This window comes from Chanos chanos, chromosome 13, assembly GCF_902362185.1.
Source record: "Chanos chanos chromosome 13, fChaCha1.1, whole genome shotgun sequence".
Classification (NCBI taxonomy): Eukaryota; Metazoa; Chordata; class Actinopteri; order Gonorynchiformes; family Chanidae; genus Chanos; species Chanos chanos.
Window position 1 is genome coordinate 12,162,044 of NC_044507.1, and position 24,967 is coordinate 12,187,010.

At 42.4% G+C, this 24,967-nt stretch overlaps 2 protein-coding genes across 3 annotated transcripts in view; one reads left to right on the forward strand and one right to left on the reverse strand.

Annotated features, from left to right (window-relative positions):
* The first annotated feature begins 914 nt into the window (after positions 1 to 914).
* Positions 915 to 22,804, forward strand: nherf1b (NHERF family PDZ scaffold protein 1b). Its single transcript, XM_030790365.1, has 6 exons — positions 915 to 1,654; positions 14,773 to 14,943; positions 17,078 to 17,231; positions 19,721 to 19,770; positions 21,138 to 21,254; positions 21,475 to 22,804. The coding sequence occupies exons 1-6, from the start codon at positions 1,166 to 1,168 to the stop codon at positions 21,619 to 21,621; spliced, it is 1,128 nt and encodes a 375-aa protein (XP_030646225.1). The 5' UTR covers positions 915 to 1,165; the 3' UTR covers positions 21,622 to 22,804.
* A 212-nt stretch (positions 22,805 to 23,016) lies between these two features.
* The window catches only part of LOC115826250 (CASK interacting protein 2), a 48,258-nt gene continuing 46,307 nt past the window's right edge, over positions 23,017 to 24,967 (reverse strand). For both annotated transcript variants that reach the window (XM_030789994.1, XM_030789993.1), the window contains one exon: positions 23,017 to 24,839. In XM_030789994.1, the coding sequence (XP_030645854.1) occupies positions 24,743 to 24,839 (97 nt within the window). In that variant the 3' untranslated portion in view covers positions 23,017 to 24,742. The remainder of the gene's footprint in view (positions 24,840 to 24,967) is intronic.

Genomic DNA, 24,967 nt, shown 5'->3' on the forward strand with positions numbered 1-24,967 from the left:
ATTAAACCAAATGTGTTGTTTCTTTGACGAATGGACTAAACAACTTGGGGAAAGCCCACCATTGTTGAGGAGGCTAGAACTTTCTAAACGTTTGTACAGATATTGTCACATGATTTTATTGTTTCTGAATCCTCATTCAAAATCAGAGGGAAAATGCGCCCCTCTGAGGTTCAAGGGAGGTGCAGGGAGAGAGAGAGAGAGAGAGAGAGAGAGAGAGAGAGAGAGAGAGAGAGAGAGATGCAAAAGTCCCTTACATTCAGAAAAAGACTACATAAAACTACAAATTTTACAGAGGATAATGCCCATTTTCAAACTGTATCCCCCTTTAGGATATACACACACAGAAGACAGAGAGATATTTATTGAGATTTGGTGGACGTTAAAGAATTTTTAAACATGGAAGCTGAAACTGTTAAACACCTCTAGAGGATCTAAATATCTTTGTGTAGTTGTTCAAACTATAGACCATTATAACACGTTGCAGTATTATTATTCTTTTTTACCACAGTTCTAAATTTTTTTTTTCTTTTGCGAATGCATTACATAGTCTTGTAATGTTAACACAGTACCGTAGTGGGGAACTGCTAAAAAAGAGAAGCTTGATATTACCAAGAAGTTTTTCCATCTACGTAATTTAAGAACATCTTGTTGGGCTTATAGCAGCAAACGTTTGCTACCCTTCCAATTAAACTCGTCTGATTTCTGCATTTCGTTCTCATTAAAAAATAGTCGCCCGCTGAGAGGATTTGGGTTGTCCGCCATCTGCAAAAACGTCACGGTCCAACTTAAAATTTACGGGTTCAATCTAGTATTCACAACACTGTATTTCTGAGGATGCGTTATTGAGAAGCGAGGAAACAGGCTACAGCGCCAAAGCCCAGCAGGCACAGGGAGGAGGTGCTCTAATCGTAGAAGAGGAGTTGTTGGCTGTGACTGCTTATGGATTACTGACATACAGTCTCAGACGACGACACAAAAACAGAACAGCGAACTGACTCATTTAACTTTCCAATAGTTTTGTGGGATTTTCATCTGTTTTGACATGCTTCAGCCGTTCCAGTAATTTTGTTTTTTGCTGTGACCGCTGTTTTAAATTGGATTTTGATTTCTACGAAGACTGGGCAACAACTTTCTGCAACAGGTTGATCGCGGCAAAAGACGTATCATGCCTAGCAACAGTGAAAATCTCCGACCAAGACTCTGTGTTCTTGAAAAAGGGGACAATGGCTATGGATTTCATCTCCACGGTGAGAAAGGTAAAACCGGCCAGTTCATACGACTCGTGGAGACAGATTCTCCAGCGGAAAGTTCGGGACTCCGCGCAGGAGACAGACTTGTGTTCGTTAACGGTGAGAACGTGGACAACGAGAGCCATCAACAAGTTGTTTCGCGGATACGAGCCACCATTGGTAAACTCGAGCTTATTGTCGTCGATGTCGACACAGAGCAACTGTTGAAAAAGCACAATATGAAATGCCTAAAAGAATACGTAACGGAGGGCATTCCGGTCCCTGACAGTGAGTCCGTGGACGGGGATATGGAGGAAAATGGAACCCCAAGAGAATCCACCCCTGTTCCCGAGAAAAACGGAGAAATTCATATCACTGTGGAGAAGAAACTCAGTTCCGTCAGTTCCGAGATCAGCTCCGAAAAGGTAAACAGAACTGCTCGCGATGGCAAAAGTGGTCTCCTGTCGCCGGTCTTGTATTAATGCAGTAGCTATACGGGATGCATCACTAAACTAAACCCATGTGGTTTACATATATTACTGTTATCCATAAAGCTCCACATACGCACTACGTGTTTTAAAACAAAGTGTGCAAATAAACAGAAACGTGGGAAGCAAGGTCAGATACTGAACAACTGAACTAAATGCAGCTAAAGCCATTAAACTGAATGCCGATAAGCCGTATCGTAGCTATTACTATTTTTCCCAGCACACGTTTTTTTTTTTAAACATAATCATGTTTGTGCTTTTACAATAGTATATAAGTGATATAGAGAATACGAATATGTCCTTTTCGTGAGTCATCGTTATTAGCGGGGAGTTCAGCATCAGTAGCGGGCCAGGACAGCTGTAGAGGTCGGCTCAAACCCCATTCCTGTGTTATGGAGGATTTGACGGGAGGGCCGTGCAGCGGGTTGATCAGCTGGCAGGACATCTGTGGTGGTTGGATGAGTGGGAGCGAGACGAATAGTTTTCAGAGCGAGAGGGACAAACGGTCGTGCTTTGCCTTGAGTTTGAATTATCCCCTTTGAACTGTGAGATTTATGTAGCACCACAAACCTCAGAAAGGGCCCAAATACACGAAGGAAATAGTTTTCGTGACTGAAACTAGATACTTTGAAGTTCAAAAACTTTTAGAATTCACTTGTATTCAAACATTATGATGATTTAGAAAACATTATCGGTTGTTTTTTGGTGTCCAGCTGGTCTGGGAAAAACAAATACAAATGCATGTAACTTTTTCCCCCGCACACATTCCTGTTTTTCATGTGCTGCCCCCCCCCCTACATTTCTCTGAGTGTGTGGCTTTGGTAATGATTTGCACATTACTCAAGTGTACCGAAAGCTTTAGAGGAAAAGTAGCACTGTGTCCTCCCTATGACAGTCCACATGGTAACCTCCTCTTCTCTTCTCTTCTCTTCTCTTCTCTTCTCTTCTCTTTAACCGCCTTGCCTTATGTCATCTCACTTCTTTGTCTTGTCTTTTCTTGTCTCATCCTGTCTTGTCTTTCTTGCCTGGTTTTGGATCCAGATAGCCCTGAGCTCCAGCTCTGTGTGCTAACACTGCCTCATTATTCTGTACAGAGTCTTCTCTTGGGTGTTTTCAAGTCTGTGTGGGATGCCAACAGCAAATATACAAGATTAGGAAGACCATCACATTGTTAGTGGAGATAAAAGGTGCAGTTAAATGGTTTAGTTTTTAAATGGCTCTAGTAAGCCATCTATATTTTCTACACCAGTAGCACAAGAGTAAACGTTGGCATTATTTATGATTTCATGAAACTGAGATGTGTAATCCTTTAAAATGTTATAAGTCCATGAGAGGTGCTGTTGATAGCACTTCAGTGAAGATGCAAGTTCCTCCCCCTGTGCCCTCATGCAGTGGCCGTAGGTTGGTCAGATGATTTAGGCCTCTACTTTGACCACCTTCAGACGAGAGATCCCAGTGACAAGCTGTAAAACAGGTGCTTGTGTGTAAGGGTTGTAAGAGAGTGAGAACATGGATGCAGAACATATTCTTAAGGTAAGCTGTGTTTTAGGAGAATGTACTTCGTTCCATTGTGTGGAGAGATTGTTTCAGACTATTCTTACACATTCATGCTTTCTTCTTAAAGCGAGAAAATTCTTGACGAGTCAGCAAGGGTGTTGTACCCTACAAAAGACGCATAAGCAAGTATACTCTGTTTTAAAAAAGATGAGTAGGCAACTTTTCGGAAGCAGAAGGAACAGTATTGCTGAGAATCAAAGTCCGCAGTTAGATTCAGGCCAGTCCAAGTGTAACACTACATTATTGAAGATTTCTTATTGTGTCTTTTGTATAGTGAAATATACAACATGTTATGTTTCTGTAATGGCTGTGGAGATGTTCAAAAGAGACTTGCTTGGCTTTTGTTTGTACCTTTCGTGCTGCAGGACGTGCATTTTCAGAGTGTCATTTGTAAACACTGGGGTGTAGTGTGGAGGTCGTAGAGACGAGAAACCTTGGCTTGAATACTGCGGTGTGTTCTTAACACCGCTAATGGTATAATGTTCTGCCGGGTCTGGCACCGCAAAAAATGCCTTCTGTGAGAAAGAATGAAAACGGTTGTGTCTGAGAGAAACAACTCTCCAAGTGAACTAACCAACAACAAAGTTAGCAACTGATCAGAAAGCAAAGAGAGGGGGACGATTATTACCATGGTTACCACCAAGTTGTAAACGATACATGTTCTTTATTGTTTTGTTACTTTGCTCATATTCTTTATGTTGAAATGCTTGAATAGTTTTTTTTTTTCTTTTGCGGAGCGCTTACTTTCAATACCAGATACAGTGATCACAATAGACTAGGTTTCTTAAGCAACTGTTAGCCCAAGGAAGAGTTGGTGATAGCTTTGTGAATAAGGAAAACGAGGGCCGGTATTCTTTCATCTCTCTAGTGCCTTTTTGTTCTTTTATTTTACCTTTGGTCTCAGTCTGTGCTTCCAAACACTTGTTAGAGCAAGAGAGCCTGAACCCTTCAGACCTCTCCCGATTTCTAAAGAGCCTCTCTGAATGCAGGTGGAGAAGGATCATCTGAAAGTTTCTGAATTTTAAGGTCGTAATCATTGTTTCACGGTGAGATTATGGTGTCGGCCTTGACTCACTGCGTGGATGTTTCTGGAAAAGCAACTTCTGAGAACTCTGTTTACTTTTTGAACACAGCTTACCTTTTCATTATTTATTCATTTACTTTCATATTTCATTTGGACGTTTTCCTCTGACGGCGGAAGTCCTCTAACTGCGGTTCTCACAAAGAAAGCCGACATGAACTTGGTTTTTTCCTTTTTGAAGACTGTTTGGACTCTTTTCCTGGTCATTGAATAGATGCTTGGGACTTACGTAAGTCTGTTTTTAAAGGCAAATGACAGGCATGGAGGTGCTCTTTTGTGAGACGCGGCTGAGTGTGACTCTCTAGGTCAGTATCATATCCTTGCATAACTCTCCTATGAGGAAGGCTGGGGACGTCATTCTCCAACTGGCACACAATGAGACAGCCAGGCACTCGGTGAGGTGTTCTGTCAGATACCAGAACTTTGATTGGCCTGTGAGAACTACAGGCATGAAGTCCATAGGCTGGTGTGGCCACACACTCTAGCTTTTCATTTGTCCTTCAAATGATGTCATTTAGGGGAGGAGCTTTTGAGACTTTATATTGAGCTGTTTCCTATGTTAGACTATGCATATGAGGGTGTAGTTTACTGTGTTACCCTCTCCCAGATATGGCCTATAGTATACAGGGCCACTTTACCTTCAGTAAAGCTCTGAGTTGCTCATAGAAACCACAAAGAGATCTGTTGAACCAGGTGGTACATTATACTGCTGAAGTGCAGACAAGAAGGCTACTATTTGAAAACAAAGGCTTTTATAACAATTGAGCTGTATCTATATGTATAGCTAAAATATATGAAACATGTAAAAAAACAAAAAAAAAACAAATAAATATCATGCCACCCATGCTGTCCAGTGCTATCCAGTCTTTCATTTCCCATCTCCTCTATAGTGGGTTCACAGTCCTATAGAGAAAACATATTTCCTGGAGAGTGTGTGTGGGAACACTGTATCTCCCTCAATGTGTGTGTGTGTGTGTGTGTGTGTGTGTGTGTGCAGAGGTACCTCTGGTTGTGCCTGTGAGAAAACGCTCTTCAAAGACAGCGCTGTTTCTATGTAAGAGGATCAAGTCCTGGGGTGGCTGCCAGCAGGGAGACTCAGCAGAGCTTAAGGTGGTTTCCTGTCATTGTTTCTCATGGATGTGCTGTGGCCACACATTCCCAGTTTTCTCTCTGTCTTTAACAGTGTATATTTAAGAGCTGGTCTACAGACAGTTTACTGTGCTCAGATACAGCGCTTAATCATTTGGAGATCATAAACGGCATCGACCTAGGATCAGTGCTTAGGAGCAATGTAGTTTTCTTAGTTAATATTTTATCACTTGAAAATACCTTTATTAAGGTTTTTAACGACTCCATAGTTAAGTAACCTTTTGTTTTATTCAGGTCTTTGTGAGTTTATATTTGTTCTTGTTGGGTGAGTCTTTTGGGAATATTGTGTGTTGTTAAGGTATGTCAGGGGAGAGTGTGTGTGTTTGTGTGTGTTGTTCAGGCATGTTACGGGACCGTGTATGTGTGTGTGTGTGTGTGTGTGTGTGTGTGTGTGTGTGTGCCCGCCCATGTGTGTAAGAATTAGAGAGAGAAACAGTATGCTATGGGAGTAACCCTTCCCTCCTCTGATTGTTGTGCTGTGTTCGTTTGAGGAAATGGTTCACATGCACAAAAAGGAAGCCAGAGTCCCGGGATGCATTGTATTTTAATTTCATGCCTCCGGGTTTTCATGTGTGTGCATGTGTGTTCCCATGAAGTACGGCATGTATGTTTAGTTTCTTGGAAATACTGTTTGGAGTTGACAGCGGTTTAGAAAAACTGTCCCCAGGGCATGCCTTAGATGGATTTTTTTTTTTTTTACCTTGTAAGCATTACTGTGTCCTCATGCTTTGCGGCGAGTTTAAGATAGTTCAGCTACTTATTTAGTTCCGCTCTGTTCTTTCTGAAGCATGGCTGTGTCACTGAGTTACCTCTGTACTGAGGTTAATTGAATCATGGTGTAACAGTGATGGGTTACACTGAGCTGAGGGTGTATGTCTCGTGCCCAGGGTGGAGTTCAAGAAATGCCTTTGGACCTATGAGCACATGATGCTTTGTTAATATAGCTGGTGTATATACGTGTGTGTGTGTGTGGGTGTGTGTGTGTGTGTGTGTGGATGTGTGAGTGAATTTAAGGTGTTTCTCTCCCTCTGTCTCTCTCTCTCTGTCTCTTAGTCATGTGGATGTGGGTAAGTTCTAGAAGAAAAGGCGCAGAGAGGGAGAGTGTCTAGAGGGATCTCAGTGGGGAATCGAGCCAAAATGCTGGTTTCCTTTGTCCTTTTATTTCTCTTCTGGGTTCATAAACTCTGTTTGACAATGAGAGAGAGTTGCGCCCTCCAAGGACAAGGTCTAGAAGGGAAGTCACACTCTGCCAGCCCAAAATAGACGTGCATCTCCACCCAAGACTCTGACGCCGCACTGACCACAACAACACCTTGTTCACATATTTTATATCTGTCGCTCTATTACTATCTATTTCACCACTTAAGCCTGTAACCATTGGGGAACAGTCAGACATTGCCTTTTTATTTATTTATTTATATTTTCACAAAATTTGAAAAGAGGTTTCATTTAAGATCTCACTTCTACAATTGCTAGTGGTTTCTCTACATGTGTCCCAATATATTTCTCCATTTCCGAACAGTGTAGTAACATCCTCTGTTTTATTCTCAAACCAGAGTAGAGGGTCTTGTAGCAATGTTTGTTTTAAAACCTTTCAGGCAAAACAAGGAAGGTTTTTTTTTTTTTTTTTTTTGAAAACAGGAAATGTGATCATATATTTATACAGCTATACTTTCTCTCAGGCTGAATAAGTGTGTGTTCAGCACCTGAGAGACATATGGAAACCCTTCCCCAGTGACAGCCAAATGAGGACAGTGTGTGACCGTCTCTCTCTGTCTGGGGTGGGAGCTGTTTTGAGCAGTGATAGTCTCCTCTCTGTCAGTTTCAGGCCTTCTGTTTCGTCTCAGCTTCGTGGGGTGGGGTGGGGTGGGGGCGGGGAAGGGAGGGGGGGGGGGTTACACGATGTCATTCCTCAGACAGCTGGCTTAGAGTACTATCTGAAAGAAACTCAAAAACATCGATCTCCTCTTCATCCTTCCAGAACATTCCATTGTGTCTTCCAGGGATTGTTTATCATGGGGAGCAGTGTAGCTGCTAAACAGTCAACGCTGAGAATCAAATGGAAAAGATTTTTTGCTATTGACTGAAGCTACAGAATTATGGATCTATGCACATAGTCGTCGCACAAACCTCCAGACAGAAGACACAGAAAAACAGATTTTTCGCTCGCTGGACGCAGTCCACGCATTCTCTCAAATATAGATTTCCCTTGACAAACATGCGCGTTGGTCACGAGAATTTTGACGGTAACTCATGTCTCCGTGTGTGACTTTACAATAGTAACTGGCATTTTCATAAGACCAAAGGTGCTCTGTCTAGCATCATGTTCATTACTGGCTCATTAAAAACGACAGTGATGAGAGAGCTGTGCTCCACAGCTGAGATCAGTGTGTGTCATGTAAAGAGTCATTTTAGGCTCATTCAACACACTGGTTGATCATTTGCGAGACAGGAGGCTGCAGGATACTGGACTTTGGACTTGATCAGTGATGGAAAGTGGCTGTGTGTGTGTGTGTGTATGTGTGTGTGTGTGTGTGGTTCTCTGGAAAATTGAAAATTTGCATGTCACATTCTTCATGCTGTCTATCCAGAACATTCTCACTCAACTGCAGAGCACATTACTACTACAAGATAAGTGATCGCTTTTAAGTAACTGCGAAAATGTCTCCATGGTAACAAATAGCCATATCTATTTTTTTTTTTTCCTCTCCCCTTGGATGTGTCAGGCAAATGAAGTCACCATTCTGGAAACGTTCATAGACTTATTGAAACAGGCACAAGTGCACTTGACTCCTTACGAATAGAAATGAAGCAGCTGTTAATGCCTTTGTCCTTGGCACACTGTGTTTAGCGCCATTGTTTGTTGAGTGATTCCTGCCCGGTCAAATCAGAGCTTTTTTTTTTTTTTTTCATCCTTTTTCAAAGAGCTCCTATTGAAAACCAAGATGCGAGATGACAAACTGACAGGCGTAAATATTGCGCGTGAGTGCACTGACCTTTGGGATTAGATTTTTCTACCGAGCCATTAGACAACCCTCAGGTCTAGATTTTACGCGACTTTCTCTTGAAACGTTTTCTTTTTTTTGTTGTTGTTGTTGTTTGGAAAAGTTGCGGTGTGTATGTGAGTAGTGCAGATATGATGTTGCCTGTTTATTTCTTGTCTAAGCAGATGAGTGTCATTGCGTAGTCAATGACGGAAGACAAAGTTCTAAGATTCTCAAGATATTAAACACTCCAGCTAAAGATTAAATTTATTTCAGTGAAACTGAATATTTTGGCACCCAAGTGAGGCTCCATTCCCTTCTCTATGAGATCATTGTTATTTCCATCGAGGGGCAGGGCTTATTCTGGCAGATAGCACAGAAATAGGAGAGTTTATCGGCGTAACTATAACAACAGTTACTATTAGTCAGGCTTTAGTCAACAGTAAGAGAAAACAAAGAAGTGGGCTGTTTTTTTTGTTTTTTTTTAAATTTGGACTGTTAATTATGTAACAGTTGAAGAAAACACTCTTTGTTGAGAGTGAGAGAGTGGTGTTTGAGTTTGTACGCTGGTGTTGTGTTCATCAGCAGAGATGTAATTTGCTTACTCACTGTCACCCTTCTTTATGTGTAGCCATATTTGTGTTTTGTGTGTGTGTGTTTATGTGCGTGTGTGTGTTTGCGTGCGTGTGCGTGCGTGCGTGCGTGTGTTATGTGTTTGTGTGTGTGTGTGTTATGTGTTATGTGTTTGCGTGCATGTGTGTGTGTGTGTGTTATGTGCGCTAGTGTGTGTGTGTGTGTGTTTTGCAACATGTGAGCACAAGTGCAACTGTGCAGCAGGAAGGAAGTTACTGGGCGAAGCCACGGATGACAGTTCTTACTCTCTTCAGTCTTACAAATGATTTTACAACCTCTTACATTACATTTCTTGACTTTTAGAGTTGAATGAAAAGCAACCTCTTACAGTACATTTCTTGACTTGAACAGTTGAGTGAAAAGCAACTTTTAAAAACAATTTATTGATTCAAGAGTGTTTGAGCTGTCATTGTGCACGTTAGCTTTCAGCTTGGTGTCCAATCAACTTTTAACACATGAAGTGAACAGGCCATCTCTGTTGGACCCTAAAGCTCCAGCTTTGATTTGATCATTTACCATCCAGACTCTTATGCGATTGGCTGTCTGCAGAAGTGACTCATCATCATTTTAGTGTTAGCCTGATTTTGCTGTGCTTTGTTAAAGTAGGGTTTTTTTTCATAATCCAACAAGCAAATTAAATTAATGTTGTAAAATCATACATGGCTGAGGGTGTGAGATAACAACAGAGCTTTTTGTTGTTGTTGTTTTTGTTTGTTTTGAGGGGGGGGGGGCAGTGAAACCCAGCTGGCAACCCTCGCTAAACAGTATTAGCACAGGTGCAGGTTTGTTCTTTTTGGCTTGGTCTGACGGAAGACTGTGAAAAGAATTTTTTTGGCTGAAAGTTTCAGATGAGGGAGTATCACCGTTACTCTCAGTCACAGAAACAAATTTGAAACGCTCTGAAAGCTTGTCTTCTGCGAGTCGCTTCCGTGCCGTTCTGCACACGGTCCATTTACTTTGCTTGTTTTCTAAGGCAACATGTTATTAACACTCACCCAGCTGCATTTGTAGTTCATTCAAGTATGACCAGAAATCCTGTCTCTCTAAAACATCACTTAATTTTGTTGTAGACTAAATCTTTAGACTGAATAGCTTATGATGATAATGGTGATAATGGTTCAGTGAATTCAGCAATAATGAGACTATGGTTATTGAAAGCACATTTCTAACGCTCATATTGACTGTAGACCCTCTCCACATGCCTCTAAGAAAACAACTCAACAGGACACATCATGGACCAGTGAACACGAGGTACATATAATGGAGACTGTCGGCTGAGAATATAATGAATTCACATTACAAACCAGGACGTGCTGTGTTGAAACAAAATTCAAACAACATACAATGTCTTTGTCAGTTTAGCTGTCACACTTTCACTTGAAGGCCACTAGAACTAGGTATGGCAGTTGGTCACAAGACATTTCTTACTTTAAATTTCCTTCAAGAAACTCAACAAGGTCTTTACCGTTGTGAAATAAAAAAAAAACTACAAAATAAGAGCGGGGATGAGTGTGGTGTTTTGTGAGGTGATGAGCGTCTGAGGGTCAGGGTTGGGTTGAGTACACAGGACTCTCTGTGGGAGCGAAGTCCAGTTTCCTCCTGAGGAGACGGACTGGCTTTGTGAGGGCGTAACACATTCCCAAGATTCCGAGATTCCTCCACGACGGCCACACAAGACTTCCTCTGTTGGTACCGATGATGGTGCCTTTTTTAAGCGACGAAACGGTCGACATGGGGGCAACGGTCCCGTCAGAAGAAGTCAGGGCAGGCTTTTGTCAAACTACGGTGTCGTTTGCTCAAATTGTTCATTCATAGGAGAGTTACTGAAGCACACCGCTCCTCTTCCAAACCTCTCACTGTTCCACTGAATCAGTTAAACACCCCTCCGCCTTTAACAAGGAAAGGATGCACTCAGTAAGAGGGAATTACTGGTAACTGAAGGAACTGAAAACCATTGAGGCCAACCAGTGATACAGTCATGCCCTGTGATGAGTTAATGGAGGTCTTGGCACAGAAGCAGTAGTGATTAATACTGAATAACCTCAGTAATAGATAACAATAGTGTGTTGGCTTTGACTCACTGGGCTTTTTATTAGTTTATTGTAGGTCTTGTTTTGCTCCGGCCATCCTTGAAATATCAGTATTGAAGGATACTCAATAAATGGCAACACCCTGACATATCCATAATGGATGTCAGACTGAGCAGTCAGGGATGTGGACTTTGAACCATGCATGTCGCAAATATCCTATCCCATCCCAAAATCCTCCCAGGTTTGTGATAGGATACTATATATGTCTCACTGACTCGTGATCCACATTTCCAATGCTGGTATTGACTGGACACTCCATGTGCTGTTTGTGAGCTCATAATCGTTATGGATACCATGTTAGAGAGTCAGAGAATGATTGGCCAGGAGCATGGTTGAAATGGACACTCTAAAGATTCTCAGGGAAGTAGCTGGTGCATTGAGAGAGTCAAAGCTTCCATTGATTACAGTGAAGCTTTTTTAGTCCCCATTGCACCCCCCCCCCTCCCCCCGCAATGATGTCGTCTCTTTCATTTGAATCTCTTTGATGATTGGCAGCCGTTCCGCTGTGCTTTGCATGTTATTGAGTGATTCTTTCTCGTGGATGGGAACAGTCCTTTGTGTGAAATACACAGTTGGTTAAGAGCATCAGGCAGAAATGAAGCAATGTCACAATTACATGGCGGGAAAAGGAAACAGTGAAACCGCGGTAACCGCTGCTGTTTAGGGAGGAGTTGCCACACACCACAGCCACAATCCCACAGAGATCATTTCTCCTGATGTCAGTATTCAGCAGTAACACCGAGCACATGTAAGAATAGAGCAGCCTCAGAGAACCTCCCGTCTGTTTGAAACTTACATGTAAAGTTGCTCTCTGTATAAGTTCTCCATCAGGCATCGTATAAATATAACACACGAAAGAGTTTCAGTCGCTGTTACAACTCAGACAGATCCTTCCTTGTCTCACCTAGCTTATCACCTTGATCTGATTAGATAGAGTACAGGAAGCGTCCGATAGCTTTTAAATCTGTCCTTAGTCTCAAACGCTACTGAATCTGACAGTATTTTTATCACATCGGTCTGATAGAGACCTATGACATTTAATGTGACCTCTCACAAAGTCTCTGCTTTACATTACGAAAACACACACTTTTTGCAGAGTATACACTGCCGCTACGCATGGTATTGTGTTGTTTTTTGTTTTAGTTGTACGTAATAATAACATGTTATTATACGTTACGTATTCCAAAAAACCCCACATCATTACAGAACCACTTCAACGTGTTTGTACCACAGTAAAGACAGACTGTGGCTCCCTTTAATGTTGGAAGATTTCCCTTCGTGTTAGAATTCGTTGGTAGGCGCATATTGTTCTCATCTTTAAATTAGGTATAAAGTGTGCGGTCTGGTCTGAGCATGCACATCACTCAACAGGATTAGTTGGGCCTTCTTTGTGAGGGAGGTGCCCGGGTTGAATGAGGATGCAGGATGAATGGTATTGAAAGAGAAGTGTCTGATTAGACCACTGCTAATGGGGATCGCTACGTGTACAGGGGACTCGGGCGTAATCACGACTCTTTATTCTGTTCACCGAGGACACCGCATGTCAGATTAGCTGCAAAAGAGCCAGACATATGCCCATGCACATGCACACACACTCAGACACACAGCTACACCCACATACATGGGCGCGCGCACACACACACGGACACACACACACACACACTCCCTGGGCTTTCTAAAATGACGCATGTGAACTAGCAGATGCGTTTATTTGGTGAATCCACACTCACCTGTTGCTGTGCTGGATTCTGATTGGGCGTGGCAGCGTAGCTGTTGTTGTCTCGGAGTCTGATTGGGCGTGAGAGGCGTTCCGCGATATTCCACTCTAGGCAGAGCTGTTCCCAAGAGCGGGAAGCAGGTGGGGTCGTCAGGAAAGAGCTGTGTTCCTGGACTTGTGTGTGTGTGTGGGTGTGTGTATGTGTGTGTATGTGTGTTTGGGCGTGTGTGTGCGGTAGAGGAAGAGGAAGGTTTTGGTCTTGTGTGAGAGAAATGCGTGTTGAGCAGGAGAAGTCTGGGTTTTTCTAAAACAAAAGCTGCGGCCGTCTTACGACTGAAGACTGATTGGAACAGGGGACCCTCCCTGCTCTGACTGCTCAGCCATTCAAAGCCCCCGTCCAGCATATTTCCTGCAGGGCACCGCTTTGCTACATTATTGATATCTTCCTGTTAATTAATGAAACGCTCCAGTAATGAATGACTAAGTGACCACACCACCCCAGTCCAATTCTTCTGCCCCCATTTGGGAATAGGGAGGGTGGTAGTTCACCACTGAGCTTTGAGGGCCTGTGTTACTGACCTAACCTGTCATAAATTCATTCAGACTTTCTTTATTCTTTATTTCATCTGCTCCACTTTATGAGTTCTTTGGCGGCGTGTACAGTTCTGTAAATACTCGGAAGAATGTACCCGAATAGACGCCCACTCAAACTCGATAGCATTGCGTAACAGTACGCACGCTGCTAAATTTGGCGTCTGGTGCTTTACTCACTGTAAATGGTGGAACCTCTTGTTAAAAGGTCCTCTATAAAAAGTACTCACTTGTGTTAGCTGACACATACAGGAAGGGTGTTTTTCTTTCCTGAATGATGACAATGTGGTAACGACACACCGTCCCCGCACAAGAAGGGGTGCAGGAATGTGTGTGTTGTGTGCGTACTCTGTTTGTGTGTGTGTGTGTGTGTGTGTGTGTGTGTGTGTGTGTGTGTGTGACCTCACCCAGCGCCACTGTCCATAGTTCCTAACCCCAGAGAACAAAAGAAGGGCAGGAAGTGTCTCTCTGGCCAGAGAACTCTGCCCTCTCATCCTTTTGCATTACTCCTCTGTTATCTATCTTATCCCTCTCTCTCTCTCTCTCTCTCTCTCTTTTTTGCTGTGTCTCCTACTTCTTCGTCTCCTGGGACCATTTTGTCGTGTGCTCCTCCTCAGGAATGAAAGGAGGAAGCTTAAGTCATGTCATGTTCCGCTAATCTGAACAAAAATGTCCTCACAGAATACCTGAGGTTCATTTTAATTTTTAATCTTTCCCAAGATAATTTTTCTGTTTTTATTTTTAGTTGTTTTTTCATATCAGTGTCAACAACTGTCGTCAGTCCAGCTGACCTTTTTTAAGGAGGTAGAGGTCCATGGAAACTTCTGTGCTCAGGACAAACATGGTGCATGAACCATGTAATAATCTGAGATTCCGAGAAAGTACGTGTTGGTCTCAGACGTTTCACCAGAGGTTGATTTGTTTATTTTGGCAGGAAAACAAACGTCTGTGGCTCCTCGCTGCTGAACATGTGACTCAAACAGAAAGAAATGCTGACGACAGCTATCCATGAACACTAACTGCATCTTCCCTGAGGCTCTTCTGAAGAAATACAGACGCTGTTTTGTAGAATCGGATTAATTATTAGTTGGTCAGTTATAGAGTCAGTAATCGGTTAGGTATTTATTGATTTCTTAGGGTTTTTGTTTTGTTTGGTTTTTTTTTATAATTGGTTGGTTGTATGTTAATCAGTTGATTGGTTCGTGACTGAGTGGTTGATTGATTTGATTGATGAGTTTGATCTCTTTCCTCAGGACTTTAAGAGTGAGCCACGGCCACGCCTGTGTGTGATTAGGAAGGGCTCTAACGGCTATGGCTTCAACCTGCACAGCGAGAAGGCTCGACCTGGTCAGTACATCCGGGCCGTGGACGAGGACTCACCAGCCGAACGGGCCGGGCTTCAACCCAAAGACAAAATTGTACAGGTACTGATATAACCTTCATGATCCTCGTACACATAGTTCACATGGGATCAGGCAAGTGGGAAATTTCCTCTCTGGTTCAAGGGCAGGGAGTTTAAAATTCTAGTCTAGATATTGACAACATACTGGCTGTAACATTGCTTCATCTTTATAGAAACTATATGCGTTGATCATTATAGATACAGAAGTGAAGAACGCACCATGGAAATCTTTAGATCAAAACCATGCACAACAACATGCTTTTGAAGAAGTTTGCCTAAGCCAAGTAAGGATGTAGTCTTAGTACAGTGTTAGTCTGTGAGGGGTTTTGTCACATCTGTCTCCCAAAAGGAAAGACTGAGTCATTGTCTTTCCCATCCTGTTTCAACAAAGCGGCCCATCACATGATGATGGAATTTGGGCTGCAACTGGATGGGAATCTGATGGAGAAGGTGTTGTCTTGAGCAATGGAACTTCACCTTGATGCCAAAAGAATGCGCGAACATTCCATGGAATGTTTTCGTGTTCTAAGAATCAGTTCAGTTGCACTGGTTGCTTCCCTTAGAAGCTGAAATCATTTTTGTTCCTTCTCATTTGCTCTAAGAGCTGGCAAAAAGCACAGAATGCTAACTCATCTCATTCATATTCACTCAACCATATGTTATAGCCGTAGCCATTCTATTCATGCCAATCAAATCAGCTTAAAAGAATCAGTAGCTACAAAAAAAATGTTTTTTTTTAATCCAGAACTATTTGCATGTGCACGAGTATGTACTGACTTAAGGAAAGTATTCCAGAATAATTTAAACTCCTTTCTTTCTTTCTTTCTTTCTTTCTTTCTTTCTTTCTTTCTTTCTTTCTTTCTTTCATATGACTGCATGGGATTTGTAATTCTTAATTCTTTCTAGAAGTTTTTCTTGCCAGTCAGATTGACCATCAGACACGGAGGTGAAAGAGAGAGAGAGAGACGGAGTTGGAGTTGGAGTAGGTTTGGGGGGTGATTGGAGAAGGGAGGGGTGTGATTGGAGAAGGGAGGGGTGTGAGGGGTTTTATACCCTAGAGGCCCCACGGCCTCCCACTGAGAGTGTCTCTCTTTCTGTGGAACGGGCAGCTATTGTTACTGCCAAGCACACATTGTTCACTCCGCTCCCTTGGACTGAACTGGCCACCCAGTCCCACCCTATTCTCCCATCATTAACACACACACACACACACACATTCCCAGGGCCCTTCCAGTACTGGGGGATCAGCATCGTAAGGATCACATGTCATAACCACCAGTTCAGATCAGAACCTTTTTTAGTCACGTAATAAGACTCAAATCCACCCAGATAATAGTCTAAGAACTTATTTCATTCCACTGAGAATAATCTCTCCATTGCAGATGTTTTCCAGTTAATGGAAGTTTTAATCTGTCCACTAGCACCTGACTGAATTTCTTTGATTCTAGGAAGTCACGATTTTTAGTATTTTCTTATCAGCAGTCTATGTGTGTGAATGCCTGTACATGAGAGTGAATGTGTGTGTGTGTGTGTGAACAGACACAGGATTTCTCTTCCAGGAACTACAGGAAAGGAGCTTGATAATATTGAAAAACCATCTCTGATAAACACTTAGTCTTTGCATTCTGTTTTGGAACAATGAAGCTGAGGATAAATCTGTCCATACCAGAATAGTCATGCTTGAGAAAGCGTCTGTGTTTGCTGTCAGAGTCAAATCTGATCAGTACTGCAGAGGCTGTCCCCTGTTCACCTTGTTTGTGTATGTTTCAGACTTTACAGGGTGACCTTTAACAACAGGCTCTGTGTGTGTGTACTGACTCTCTCCCCTGTCCATTACTTCATCTATTCCTTTTGTTAGCGTCGGTATTCGGAAAAGACTTTCCATTTTCCTGTTTCTCTCTTCCTGTCAGTGGATACTGTCTTCCTGTAGCAATTCAACATGGGCAACAACTCTGTTTTTCCCAATTCAGTACCTAGAGTTATTCTACTGCTGGGCTTGTGTGTGTGTGTGTGTGTGTGTGTGTGTGTGTGTGTGTTTGTGTGTTTCTTTTTTTTTCTTGCAAGAGTTGTTCTCTCTGTCTCTCTGTGCAGGTGAATGGAGAGGGGAAAAGCATTCAGCTGTATATATCACTGTCTCTCCCTGTCTCTCTGTGCAGGTGAATGGTGTGTCAGTGGAGGGGAAGCAGCATTCAGAAGTGGTTGCGGCCATCAGAGCAGGAGGTGATCAGACGTCTCTGCTGGTGGTGGACCCCGACACAGATGCCTTCTTCAAGAAGTGCCGAGTGATTCCCACCGAGGAGCACCTCACAGGTACAGCTAGGCCTCCCCAAATCTCCTTACACCCACAGGTTCATACAGTCTTCACGCACTTCTCATAGCAGACTGCACATTACAAATTCTAGACTACAGAACAGATTGCAGAATCTGAAACGGGACTAAGTGAAGTGTGTAATTTTAGATTACAGGTGGAGCATAGCCAAATTACAAGATGAAACCTTATTTAAGATTGGGAAGTGAAACTTAGTCAAAGTGAAAAGCACAGTACGGCACTGTCAGTAAGCCAAAAAGGATCAAAAAGAGAACCACCCTCCCTCTCCTGGTCTTGTTTGTCTTTGAATTCCGTACGAGTTCACAGTCTCCCTGAAGCACTGCACGGCGGAGTCCGTTGGATGAGACGTCTTTGACTGTCTCTGAGAGCACGCAGTCCCCGTCCTGCTTTCCATTCAGTTCTGTAAACAGTGTGAGTGCCAGCTTCAGAGCTTGGCTTGGGTCTTCCAGCCATTTGCCAAGGAACACAGACGGAGACAGATGGAGATTCTCAGTGCTCATCTGTTTCCTTTAGTCCTCAGTTGTAGTGCGGCACAAGACGGATGTAGTGCCGCTCTGTGCCTGTAGGGGCCGCCCAGATCTGCGTTTTAGAAAACAGCGGACTAGGCGTGATTGGTGTAACTGTTTGGTTCTCGAGAACTGTCTGTTCTCACCTAAAATTGCAGCGTGGGAAAACACAGAGGAAACACACTGAGGTCTTGTTTCTCAACGGAGTAGCTTCTTCTTCTGTAATCTCGCAATGTTCCTGAAATTTTTAGACAGTCCTGTCCATCAGTTTTAATGCTCTTACATTAACGACTGGCAGGAAACGAGCCAATGATGGCTGTCAGCTACAGTGGGGGAGTAGGAACAGTGTTGCCCTCCATGTCAGGAGCCGGGTTGACTCTAGACAGTCCTGTTTGAGTCTGCCTGTATTTACTCTTTCCCTATTTACCATACAAATCCTACAGTCAATAGCAAAGAAGTCAGTTACTCCATATATAAGAGTCCATTTTAGTATGTATCTCTGTGTTCTGTGAATACATCACTCATATGTAAAGAAGAAGACTAAACGGGGGGAATTGTTTTCATGTTTTCTTCAGTGAGGTAATAAGACACACTTTGAATTCGTCTAAGTGTCAGGACAGTCTCGTAGCTGTGAGGCTTCTCTTTATTTAACTTAAAGGCGCCTGGGAGCTATCATATGTCCACTTTGAGAGAATTAAAGGAGAGATTATACTAAGCCCTGACTGATTCAGCTTAGTCTTTGGAGTAAGTATTCATTTTTAACTCTGTACACAGGATTGTTTAGTAAGTAACCAAGGGGTGAGGTAAGGACAAGGCCGTTGTTTGATCAGCCCTTTAGGGTTACTCTCCCTTCTCTTTCCCTCTGTCTCTTTTTCTGAACTTGGCTAAACTTGGATCACAGTTCAAAGTCAAGCACGCTCAACAGGGGCTGAATTCCATTTGGCTGTTGTCAAGGTTACTGCACCGCACTCACATGAGCACCTGATCACACACTTACACCCGCACTCCTCCTCTCTCCCCCCCCTGCTTGTCACCAGTTTGGACGGCACTTTTGTTTGGTTTCCAAGGTGCTGGTTTTGAAGTAGTCCTCGATCCGTAGCGGTGCCGAGACTGAAGAGGTACTTTGTGGGAGTGTAAATAGAAGGCAACAGAAAGACCAGGCTCAACACAGAGTTATACACACGCCCGCACACACACATATATATACACACACTGGGACAGAGGAACGGGGCTACCTTTACGCAAACACACCTTATCTTTGTCTGTCTGTCGTTCCTGCCGCTCATCCTCAACTCTAACAGAGACTAAAAAAGACAAAGAGAAAGAGAGAGAGGGAGAGAGAGGGAGGGAAAGGAAGTCAAACATGGAAGGTAAGAATCTTAGGATACGTAGTTTTACCGGACACTGAACTCCCCTGAAAAAAGTCCATCAGTTTTCCAGCTTCCATCTGTGAAGTCATCCTAAAGAGGAATTTAATTCAGAAGAGATTTTGGTGCACCGATAAGGAGTTCTGCCTTTTAAGCGAAGTCATGCACGTTTGAACTCTTCTGTATTGGTCTGAAGTGAGCAGTTTGGAGCTGTGTTCACCGAGGAGTGTGGGACACAGAGGAAGGGGAGGGGACGGACAGGGGTCTGAGGGGATCACCTCGAGAGACGAACTTTATCTGAATAATGGATGAACTGCATACCTGTGGTATGGAGGAGAGGAGGTGCTAGCACACTGCAACCTGAGATGCTAAACATATGCACACAGACACCCAGGCCACTCTCCTAATCAACAGTTCACTTAACACAGCATTCTTACTGTGGTAGTACTGGTGTGACTGAAGGTGTCGGTTTCAGTGGTTATAGCGGGGGAAGGTTTTTGTCAACCGGAATTCATGGAAAAAAAAAAAAGACTTAGAGGTTGACTAAGTTGGTCCAGAATTTATGACTGATCTGTGCTCATTGTCTTCACTCTGCAGGACCCTTGCCTGAGCCTGTTGCCAACGGCGACGGAGACATGGACAAGAAGGTAAGAGCCTGAGCTGAAATGCAGAGAAACAAATTCAGATGGAAAAAAAAAAGACAGAAATGATGAAATGGAAATGTTATTTATGGAGAAATTATGTGACAATGTCTCTTTGAAGTGTAACACAGATTTGAGAAGTTGTTTTTTTTTTTTTTTTTTAAATGGATGGATTTGGAAAACTTCAAAGAAAAAGAAATGTATTCAGAAAAATCCACCTCTACCAAAAACCAGACTACATGTATTAAGTGGTTGTCAAAAATGAAAGTGAGCTAAATACTTAGAACCACAAGCTCCACTCTTCTGTCTTTAAGACTGTTCGGTTTTCATTTGTCAGCAGTGTTGAATTATTCTCTCTGCCTGTCTCTCCCTCGCTGTCTCCCTGTTTCACATCAGGCAGAGTCTGCTTTGTTGCTCATTTTAAAGTGTTAAATCCTATCGTGCCCTAGTGTCTAAACTGTATGACTGGGGATAAACCACAAATGTAACGTTTTATTAAGAGCTGTTAGACTCATTAAGATGTTCTCAAGATTTGTAATCTATAACTCAGGCCGAATTAAAGTTCTGTGTGCAAGGCAGCGGGAGTCGGTGACGCTTCAACCGCTTTGAGAGATTGCAGGCCACACACACACACACACAAGCTCAGAGTGATCCATGTTATGCCCTCTGAATGTGCACACACACACACACACACACACACAAGCCTCCAGTCTCTGTTTAACGCTCATCTACGTCAAACACAAATTCACTGTGTGTGTGTGTGTGTCTGTGTGTGTGCTCTTTAACACTACAGTACAGGTTTGACAATAGGCAGTAGGTAGGCTGCTGGGTAATCCATCTGAACAGGAGTTTAAGAGGTTAGAGACAAAACCGCAGAGACAAAGCAGAGCTGCAGTGATGTTTGATGAGTGACATGGGAAGAGAGAGAAAGACAGGGACGGACAGAAAATCTTTGTTTGATAATGCCCAAAGCTCTATAGACATACACAATGAGGCATCTCTCACACACACACAGGCACACAGACACGCACGCATGCACACGCACAGACTGAGCAGGAAGTTCCCCGTGTGCTCTCTCTGATCAGGAATACTGTAGAAGTGCATACACAAGGCTGCCCCCTGCTGCCTGTGACACAAAACACACTGATCCTGTACACACTGTGACTTTCCGAGAAATTAACTCACATTAATTACCTGCACCAAACTTCACATGCTAGGTAATCCTTTTATGTCTTCTTAAGTCAGACATTCAGAAGCTTTCATTTTATAGCACAACATCTTTTCCATCTTCATTTTGATACAGTAATTGTGTGTATTTAATAGATCTTAAGCAGATGGTTCACTTGTCTCCTACTCTGGCGTGTGTCCAACAGGTCAATGGAAAGGTGTCCCAAGAGGCAGAGCCCAAGGTGTCAGTCAGCCCATCTCCGTCCAATGCCTCATCCAATGCCTCAATCTCGACCACGCCCACTGTGACCCCGCCTCCAGAGGTCAGACTTGAGACAGGGCTTTGTCAGCCAGAACATCGAATATATTGTAGAAGAGAATTGCGTTTTTTTTCTATTACTGTATTTCTCTTCTCATAATGAGACCAACTTCCAAAAGAGACTATCCCAGATTCTTCTTTTAATTTCACGCCGTCCTAACTCTTTCGTTTCTGTCTTTCTTTGTTCTTTCTTGCTCTTTTCTCTCTCTCTCTCTTTCTCTCAGACGGCAGAGCAGTCCATCGTCGAGGCGATCCCCGCTCTGAATCTGTCGCTGCAGCAGGTGAAGGAGCGCGCTCATCAGAAACGCTCCAACAAACGAGCTCCACCCATGGACTGGAGCAAGAAAAACGAACTGTTCAGTAACCTATAGGTGACACAAACACGTACACACACACACGCCTGGAAACATCTGGAAACCCCCTGAGTATTCTTAGATACTTATAAACCTCAGCTGGAGAAAGGGGCATTCTATCCCCCTGTGTTTTTTTTTAGTGTCTTTTTTCAGTCAAGTTTGAACCAGCGCCATCTTATCTATGGATGAGATTAAATACACTAGTATGTGTAATATATTCAGATTTATATTGTATTCAATATGTTATAATTGAAGTACTAACACCAATTAGATGGATTAGCTATGGAGAATAAACAGAAATATAAATGATATTAAAACTGTGATGTATAAAAAAAGAAACATTTAATTACTCCATTCCGTGTGTGTATGCGAAGAGACAGAGATTTTGAGCAGGCACGTTAAACCTGTGAGTGTGAGATGTGTGTGTTTGTATGTCCCTGCTGGTCAGAGAGCCCTGTGCCTGGAGGGATACAGGGAAATTTTTTTCTCCGCGTCCTAACCACTCCTCTAATTTAAATACGAGTTTCTGTGTTCTAAAATGCATTTCAACAATCTCTGTATTGAACTTTAACTATTCGTCCAGTAACATCTCACTGTTTGTATTATTATGTTGATGGACCAACGTTAGACTGCTGAGATTTCAAACACAGATGTGAATGCCAACCAGTGAGACTGCCATAGTGTAGTCATTGATGTGTAATCTTTGGCTAAGAGCACAATAACCACTTGAGAGGGCACGCTAAGCTTTAAAAGAAGTAACACAGAAAAGTGAGCCAAGGTTTCTACGGATTAAACCAGAGTAAACATTCTATGGTTTCCATGTCAGATTTCATAGATTCTTTTAGAACTTTGCCGTCCTCTTCCTGTGGAACGGTGGTGAGTGAAAGATTCTGAGTGACGTCACCTTCTTTGATTTGTTAATGATGTGTCACATTTCAAAGAATTCCAGCTTTCAGAGCTATTTTACATATATTTAATGATGTTAATATATGTCCAATGGTCCAATGTAGTCTCATAGAAACACCTGTGGCTTTTGTTTTGGAATTTTGATTTTCAGTGCTGTTGTGCTGAGACAGTCACTGCGATCTTTGTCTTACTGCATTTCTGACCACTGTCTTTATGTTGTATGTGTATTGCGCTTGTGCGCATGTGTGGATGTGTTTTTGTTGTTCTATACTATAATAAATTTTAGATCACAATATGTCTTACTTTCAACGTTTTTGGCTCTAATTGTTTTACATTCAGTCCAGCTGTTATTCTCTAATATTCGCCATTGTCACCAGAATCTATTGTAATAACGACATTACTCAAAACAGTCGCTAATGTGACGTCGAATAAACAAATACTTGTAAAAATATGTTTTAAATGAGGGTGTAGTTGCACTTAAAGAGGAAGACTTTGTGGTACAAGAGGTTAAATTCATTTAATAGAAACAGTAAACAAAAGAGGGCGCATTGTGAGAGCGTAAAGAAGAAGACAAACAGTGACGGGTGTGAGATTAAACCCAATCTCCCAGATGAATAATCCTTCATTATGACAGGTCCTGGTGGAAAAAAAAGGGTTTTCTGTGTCATGTGAGAACCCAGAATGACGCCATCTGATTCAAGGGCAAATTATACGACAAGGAAACGACTCCAGCATCACCACTTCGGTCTCATGAAAAACAGGAAAGGCAAAACGATCAAAGACAGTGTACGATGTGAAGTTTCACCCTTTTCAGCGGTGGAAATTTTCCATGTGGTGTCAAAGCATAAAGAGGAAAATGTGAGATTTTAGTATCAAAAGTGTGTCCTCTCATTAGTTTAGCTGCATGTGTGAGGAGACTCCAGTTAACATCTGCAATTATTAAAACATCTGAGGGAAAACAAATAATAATAATATTATACACAAGGCTTTGGTAGAACACACAGTTTTTGCTCCCCAACAATCACATATATGTGTGATATACAATATACATATTCTGATAAACTGATTTAAATACTACTTTTAACTGATCTAAATTGAGTTGAAACAATTCCAGAAAAAAAAAAAAAATAAAGTGTTTATAATTGCCTCTTAAATGTCCCTGTCTGCTGTCAACTGTACACACACTGTCCTTGTCATTCAAAATGGACAGTAAGGAATCGGTGCAGATTCTGTGTTCATTAGTGAAACAACTTCACTTCCCTTTGTTAAAATATCATTGTTTACAATATCATACTTGTACATACTGGTTTTACACATACAGTTTAATAAAAAAAATGTCAGTCATGGTGTATCTCGTCTGCAGAAACGCACTCATTTCCAAAAAATACTATTTTTTTTTTCTGTTATTAAACAGCCCAATGGTGCCCAGGCTCTTCTCTGAAACAAACCATCTCTCAATGAAAAGACCGTCAGGTCACCCAATAGAAAACTCATTTAAAGTTCATAGCAAAGATATAAAATTTGAAATGTCTGGAAAATATAAACAAAAACAGCATTAATACAACAGTCTTTTCAAATATATTGCTGTTTGTGGAATGATTCTTCCAAGTGCACTGCCATGAAGTCACCCATCTGATCTCCTCTCAGCTGTCAGAGTTTGCCTTTCTGCTTTGTGTTTTGGGCCCTATGTGAATACTCCATGGTATTAATTTAACATTTTAAAAACCGCACAGAAAATGGCAAGAGAGCATCAGTCACAGGTCTAATAAATGTGAGCGTGTTGACCAGCAAGATCTGAGTCAAGAGCTCAAGTTTGCGAGAGTTACACAGAGAGAAAGAGAGCGAAAGAGTGAGAGAGAGAGAGAGAGAGAGAGAGAGAGAGTGAGAGAGAGAGAGAGAGAAATAGTGAGAGGTGGAGGGGTTGCTAATGGGTCAGAGGTAAAACATGTAAGGTCAGCACAGTTAAGTTTAAGTGCTTCAAAAGAGAGGGTTAAGGAGAGGTCGGAGAACTGTAGTTTTAAGGGCTGTAAAAACCCTTCCTTAAAAAGTTAATCTCGCAGTAGGATTCTTCTCCAGACCCCCAGATCATAATGTCTCTTCTGTTTGACAAAGCCAAGCTCAGTCTCCTCTGGCAGTGCAGAGAGAAAAACTGCTGTGTTTCACTGGTCTGCTGTCCCGTGTCCTCTCTCTCTCTTTATGGAGTGTGTGGCCCACAGTGTGAGGAAGATGAAGGTTAGTCCAGCATGGCATCTAATTGGTCGGCCAGATCGTCAAACATGTTGCCAATGTCATCTAGAATGTTCCCTGCAGACTTCACGGTCTGGGTGCCACTGTGGGACATAGCAAGCACACATCAGACAGTTGAGTGAGTTCATCAGTGCAGCCGGTGTTGTTTGTGAATCTGGTATTGTGTAAAAACACGTGCGTCTGCCCTAAGTTGTGTGTGTGTGTGTGTGAG